The following is a 6,708-nucleotide window of genomic DNA, read 5'->3' on the forward strand; positions in this document are numbered from 1 at the left end:
TCAGTGGTGCAATGGTTAGGGCACCAGACCTGGAGTCAGGAAGACTCCTCTTCCATCCTCAGACACTTCCTAGCGGGGTGATCCTGGGCAAGTCACTTAACCCCGTTTCCCTGTTTCCTCGTCTGAAAAATGAGCTCAAAGAAAATGGCAAATCAACCTCGTGGGGGTCACTGAAGAGTTAAACATGCCTGAAAATTACCGAACAGCAGCTCGCTCACTAGGGGATCTTGAGCCCGGCCTCCCTGGGCCTTAGCTTTCTCAGCATAAAAGGACTGAAGTGGGCCAGATGATCTCTCAAAGATCTCTAGAGCTCCAAATCCCATGATGGGAAAAGTGCCTCCCTCCTCCTCAATATTTCAAGCCTCTGTGATGTCATCCCGTGGGTGCTCCCCAAACAGGGGGAGAGGGTCGCCCCTGGGTAATGGTTTCTGGAGCTGTCGGCCCTGCCCCATGGGTTGTCATCTCGAGGCTCTCTCTTAACTGAGCTCGGCTGGTCCCTGGTTCAAATTGTTGTTAGTTTAATTGGTTTTCCTAGAGCGGGGGTTCTTAATGGATCCCAGGGAGACTCATGGGTACATGTTTATGTGGGGGGAGGGGATTCTGTGAACTTGAAGGGAGAAGTGACAACTTTATGGTCATTAACCTCCGACTGGAAATGCCCTCAATCACTGAAAGACACTCAGGGCTCCAGTGGTATCTGACAGCAGGAGGGTGTCCAGGACACCCCAAATGTCAAGAAGCTCCGCCAGCCTTTACACTCCCCTAGTGCCCCGGGGGCAGCCCCGCAAGGTAACAAGTCAGTTTAAGGGCTAGATCCATCAGAATAATAATTGCTAATTATCAACCCATGATTGTTCTACTATTAACTATTGCTGCTAATAATAGCGTCCCGGGAGTCTTCAGCTTCCTCTCCCCCGCTGGGAGGGACCTGCTCCGAGAAGGGGCGGGAGTCGGGGCGGTCAGCAGGCTCCCGGGCAGTCCCGCCCCGCGCCCCCTCCATGCCGGGAGCCCCACTCACCTGCCGTGTCATAGAGGTTCAGGATCACCTCCTTGCTGCCCAGGGTCACGCTGGTGGTGTACTTCTCGAAGACCGAAGGGGCGTAGTGCTGGGGGAGGGGAAGACGGGGACGTCAGGGCAAGGGGGAGAGTTGGGGAAACTCGAGACTCGTTTCATGCGGAGGTACCCCCCACAAGGCCTTAGTCCTGGTTGTGAGCCTGAGGACTGGGGCACCCCCCCCCAGAGGAGCCAAGTTCTCACACGTCTTCCCCGCTGGTTGGCCTGGGCGGGGGAGGGGAAGGAGTCCCCCGAACCCCACTAGAGTTCCCCTGGAAGGGGAATGGCTGGGGGAAGCAGCACGCCCAACCCGAAGGACGAGAGGGAGCCGATCCCACACACCCCATCCTGGCGCCAGTCCCCGGACTTGTGTCGGGGGGAAGGCCAAGAGGGCGCCCCCCAGCCCGGCTGCCCCCCGGAGCCCGGACCCCTCCCCGCATCCGTTCTGACCGCCTCCCGCCGGGGAACTCCGAGAGCCCGGACCCCGGCCGCCCGCCGTCCAGCTCAGCCCCGCGCACCGTGGGCACCGGCGGGCTCGCGGCTGGGGAAGGGGCTAGCGAGGCCCCCTCCCCCTCCTCCCTCCCCCCTCCGGTCCTCACCTCCGGGAAGGCCCCCTGGCTGTAAACCATCAGCAACGAGGTCTTCCCGCAGCCGCCGTCCCCCACGATCACGATCTTCAGCTCCTTCTTGCCGGGGGCCGGGGCCGGCGTGGGGGCCGGGGGTGCGGGGTCTGCCATGGACCCCCGCCGCCTGGGCCCGGGGCGCGCGGGCCGAGAGCCGAGGCCGCCCGGGCTGCCCACAGCGAGGAGGGAGGCAAGTGGAGGCGCGGGTTGGGAGGGGGCAGGGAAGGGGGGAGGCGGAGCCCTGGGCCCAAGCCCCGCCCCGCGGCAGACCCGGGATCCGGACCCGAGCTTCTCTTCCCCCTCCTCGCCGCGCTCCCCAGCCTCAGTTTCCCTAGGTCACGGACCCCACAGGGTGGGCCGCCTTTGGGAAGGGAAGGGGGGGGGCTCCTCCGAGGGGGCGGGACCGCGGCTTAAGGGGCGTCCCCAGAAGCCGAACGTGCGGTTGCCCTCCAGGGGGAAACTGAGGCGGAGGCGGCAGGGGGCTGGTCCTAGCGCAATCCCGTCTCGGGTCCAGCCTCGCGCCTTCGCCCCCACAATCTCCCGGGCCTTTCGGGTCTGAGCGGTTCATTATCTCCCTTCCTCGTCCCCTCCCTCCCCTCAGGCTGGGTGCTTCCCCGGGGGTGGGGGACGTGGGCGGTCTCCCTCATCCGTCTCAGCCCCCATCCCTCAGACCCCCCCAGGGAGCTCCCCTGAGGCGCCCTTCGTCCTGGGCCCGCTTTGGGCTCTCAGAAGCTGGCGCTCCCCCTCTGACCAGGGCTCCTGCATCTCCGGACGTTATGCTCCCAAAGCCACCAGACCCAGGCCTTTTCTTCCAGCCCCCCCCCAAGCGGTAACGTCGGCACGGTGGAAGGAATGCCACTTATGGAGTCGGGCGATCACAAGCGGTGTGACCTTGGACAGGTCACAGACTCTGTGCCTCGACTTCCTTCTCGGTAAACGAAGCGTCTGGACTCCTTGGCCAAGACAAGGGCTCTCTCTGGAGGTCCCTTTCAGTCCCAAGTCTCCCACTTTTAGAGTCAGGGCTCCCCTGGGGGCTGCCTGTGCACACGTACCTTCCCCGTTGCCATAGTGCCTGATCCAAGTCTTCATGATCCCAAACTCCATTGTATTTATTCACCAGTTTATTAAAATCTAGAACAAACAGAGCTGGATTTCGTACCAGCCTCCTCCTCTTCCCTTTAAGCCAGAACTGCTTCTGAGGGGGCTCCAAAGCCTTCTTCCTTCCTTCTATTTTCTCAGCATCACTCCTAGAAAGCCGGAGTATTGTGGGATACAGACACCCACTCCGGCATACACCTGCTGCTCTGGGAGGCTGGAGTTACATAGAATGGCGCAGCTAGAAGGGGCCCTGGGACACAGGATGGCACAGCTGCGGGGGCCCTGGGACACAGGATGGCACAGCTGCAGGGGCCCTGGGACACAGGATGGCACAGCTGCGGGGGCCCGGGGACACAGGATGGCACAGCTGGAGGGGCCCGGGGACACAGGATGGCACAGCTGGAGGGGCCCGGGGACACAGGATGGCACAGCTGCAGGGGCCTGGGGACACAGGATGGCACAGCTGGAGGGGCCCGGGGACACAGGATGGCACAGCTGCAGGGGTCCGGGGACACAGGATGGCACAGCTGGAGGGGCCCGGGGACACAGGATGGCACAGCTGCAGGGGCCCTGGGACACAGGATGGCACAGCTGCAGGGGCCCTGGGACACAGGATGGCACAGCTGCAGGGGCCCGGGGACACAGGATGGCACAGCTGGAGGGGCCCGGGGACACAGGATGGCACAGCTGGAGGGGCCCGGGGACACAGGATGGCACAGCTGGAGGGGCCTGGGACACAGGATGGCACAGCTGGAGGGGCCCAGGGACACAGGATGGCACAGCTGGAGGGGCCCGGGGACACAGGATGGCACAGCCAGCAGAGACCATAAAGCACAGAATGTGAGAAAAGAAAAAGGAGGGGCATTAATGTGCATCTTGTCAGGGTTGGGTGGGACCTCAGAGCACTGAATGGGAGAGCTGGGAGGGGCCCTCTCATTTTATACCAGGACTAAAGACAGCAGGTCTAGAGAAAGCTCCCAATTCTAACTGTTCTTGCTTGATTTTGGAATCAGGAAGGTCTGAATTAAAATTCTGTCTCAAATACAAGCTGTGTGACCCTAGACAAATCACTTCATTGCTGTCTGCCTCAGTTTCCTCGATTGTAAATTAGAAACGTAGGGAGAGAGGGTTCAAATTCAGGTAACCCTGACCAGCTTTGCACTTTTAATGGCTGTATAACCAGGAAAGTTGCCCTGGAGTCAGGGAGTAATAGGAAGTAATTTAAGTTTTTAATTTCATTTAAATAATAGGAAGCCATTTAAGTTTATTTAGCAAGAATAACAAGGTCATGTACCTGCCCTGAAATCAAGAAGACCTGAGTTCAAATCTGCCCTCAGACACTTTCACTTCCTAGCTGTGTGACCCTGGGCAAGTCACTTAATCCCAATTACCTCAGCAAAAAAGAAAAAAAAAAGAGTAACATGGTCAGACATGTGCTTTAGGAACAGTACATCTGCAAGAGTGGGGAATATGGATGAGACAGGGGAAGGCAGCTAACATTTATAAAGCTTTGCAAAGCGCTTTCCAAATATCTCATTTGATCCTCATAACAACCCTGGGAGGCAGGTATTAGTATCCCAGTTTTTCACATGAGGAAACCGAGGCAGGCAGAGATCAAATGAATTTGCCCAAGATCACCCAGTTAGTAAATATCTGAGGTTGCCTTTGAGCTCGGGGCTTCCTTCCAGGTCCAACACTCCACAATTGTCCGGGGAAGGAGATGGGGGGGGGGGAGGATTAGTGTGTTGGGGAGTCATGGATTTAGTCAGGAAAGACTCTAAAGGCGGCCTAGTCATTTCCCAGGTGAATGAAGAGCTCTGTGGGGGTGTTAGGGACACACCAGGAGATCTCTGCCCCCAAGGAGCTCCCACCCTGACACAGGAAACCACTCATAATGGAGACTGGGGCCAAAATGGACTTCCTTGTCCTTCAGAGCTGACTTTGTGACCCCGATTAGGGTTTTCTTGGCAAAGACAGCAGAGCAGTTTGTCCATTCCTTTTCCCGATCATTTGTACAGATAGGGAAACAAGATTTGAACTTGTGAAAAGGCTTTATGCAATATGGCGCCCCCTAGCAGTCCAGCACCCGGAAAATTAGTGAATGGAACTGTGGGACTGTCCACTGATGCAACAAAGATGGGAGAACTGGGGATGTGGGCGTCCTTGTCAGGGCGTGATGTGCGCCTCCCACTGGCCAGGGTGAGGGCTCCATGATCCCCACGAGAGAAAAGCCCAAGGTCAGAGGGACCCGGGTGGACTCTCCCTCCAAGCCGAGAAGGCAAACAGCTCCAGCTATCTCTGTTCTGCAAAGCAAATACGGTCTGTGAGAACCTGTGACTGGGAGCAACACAGGGTGGATTCCTTCCCTGAAAAAAGGTTGGATCTGTTTTAGTCAGAGGTGATTGTCCGTGACCCCGCTGGGTTTTCCCTAATGGAGTGGCTGGCCATTTCCTTCTCCGGCTCATTTTACAGATGAGGAGACTGAGGCAGGCAGGGTGAGGTGACCTGCCCAGGGTCACCCAGCTGGGTCAGAGTTATATTCAGGAAGAGTCCTCTCTATCAGCTCTCTGCCACGTGACCCACATTATCTTCTTCCCCATCCAATTTCCTTTTGCTACTTTTCACTTCAGTGTTTGGTCTGTTCACACCAGGCAAGTGTCTCTCCATTCCCTTCAGGGGATATGCCCTTAGAGCTGCAATCATCACTCACATGCATGTGGGAAAACCAAGGCCTCAGAAGTTTGAGTCCCTTGCCTAAGCTCATAGGTGTTTCTGTGTTCCATCTCAGGGCTTCTGATGGTGCAAGGGGAGTGGTCATGTATGCCCCTGCACGCCCAGCTCCATCCCAAGGAGGTTTCCTGGGCCCGGAGACTTTCTTCAGCCGCCACATTCAAAGAGGAAATGTCAGGCAGCTCTCTCTGTGCGATGGCAGCCTGTGCAGCCCGGCACAGGAAATTTCTCCACCTTGAGTCAAGTTTCAGGGTGCAGTCTCTTCTGAGTGCACTGACCTCAATTTCCTTTGAACCATCCCCTTCTCTCAGGCACCAGAGCCAAGGGTATTGGAGCATGGTCAGGTAAATGGCTGACAGGGGCCTTAGAACAGGGGATGTCAGAGCTGGGAGGGGCCTTAGAACAGGGGATGTCAGGGCTGGCAGTGACCTTAGAACAGGGGATGTCAGGGCTGGCAGTGACCTTAGAACAGGGGATGTCAGGGCTGGCAGTGACCTTAGAACAGGGGATGTCAGGGCTGGCAGGGGCCTTAGAACAGGGGATGTCAGAGCTGGGAGGGACCTTAGAACAGGGGATGTCAGGGCTGGCAGTGACCTTAGAACAGGGGATGTCAGGGCTGGCAGTGACCTTAGAACAGGGGATGTCAGGGCTGGCAGGGGCCTTAGAACAGAGAATGTCAGGGCTGGGTGGCTTAGAACAGGGGATGTCAGGGCTGGGGGGCTTAGAACACGGGATGTCAGAGCTGGGAGTTCATGCTGTCCAGCCTCCTCTTGGCAGTTAACACCACTGCCCCACACACTGGTCCAGCACATGTATTTACATCCCCATAGTTGATCTCATCTGATCTTCAAGAGATGGACCACCCCTCATCCTCCCTGTTGCTATAGCACTTCCGAGCTCCCCCAAAGCACTAGACCCACTACTCCTTTACAACTGGGTAGATGTGATTATATCCATTTTACATTTAGGAAAACTGAGGCTCAGAGAAAGAAAGTAACTTGTTACTCATCTACTTTATTTTTTTTAAACATTTAACATTTCCAAATCTATCCCTTTCTCACCTCCCCAGAAAGCCACTGGCATAAGGATTCTTAACCTGAGGTCTATAAACTCAGGCAATAGGATAGGAGCTAAATAATTGAAAAGTTCTAATAATTCTTCTAATAATAATAGCTAATATTGATAAAAGTGTTTTTTAAGATT

The 6,708-nt window shown here is 56.5% G+C and overlaps 1 protein-coding gene across 1 annotated transcript in view; it reads right to left on the minus strand.

Moving 5' to 3' along the window:
* Nucleotides 1-1,875, minus strand: part of RHOF (ras homolog family member F, filopodia associated) — a 30,419-nt gene extending 28,544 nt beyond the window's left edge. Inside the window, exons 1-2 of the mRNA XM_074298068.1 lie at nt 1,654-1,875; nt 1,019-1,106 (exon numbers count right to left, since the gene is read on the minus strand). Coding sequence (XP_074154169.1) covers nt 1,019-1,106; nt 1,654-1,791 — 226 coding nt within the window. The 5' untranslated portion in view covers nt 1,792-1,875. The remainder of the gene's footprint in view (nt 1-1,018; nt 1,107-1,653) is intronic.
* Nucleotides 1,876-6,708: the final 4,833 nt, after the last annotated feature.

This window comes from Sminthopsis crassicaudata, chromosome 1, assembly GCF_048593235.1.
Source record: "Sminthopsis crassicaudata isolate SCR6 chromosome 1, ASM4859323v1, whole genome shotgun sequence".
NCBI lineage: Eukaryota > Metazoa > Chordata > Mammalia > Dasyuromorphia > Dasyuridae > Sminthopsis > Sminthopsis crassicaudata.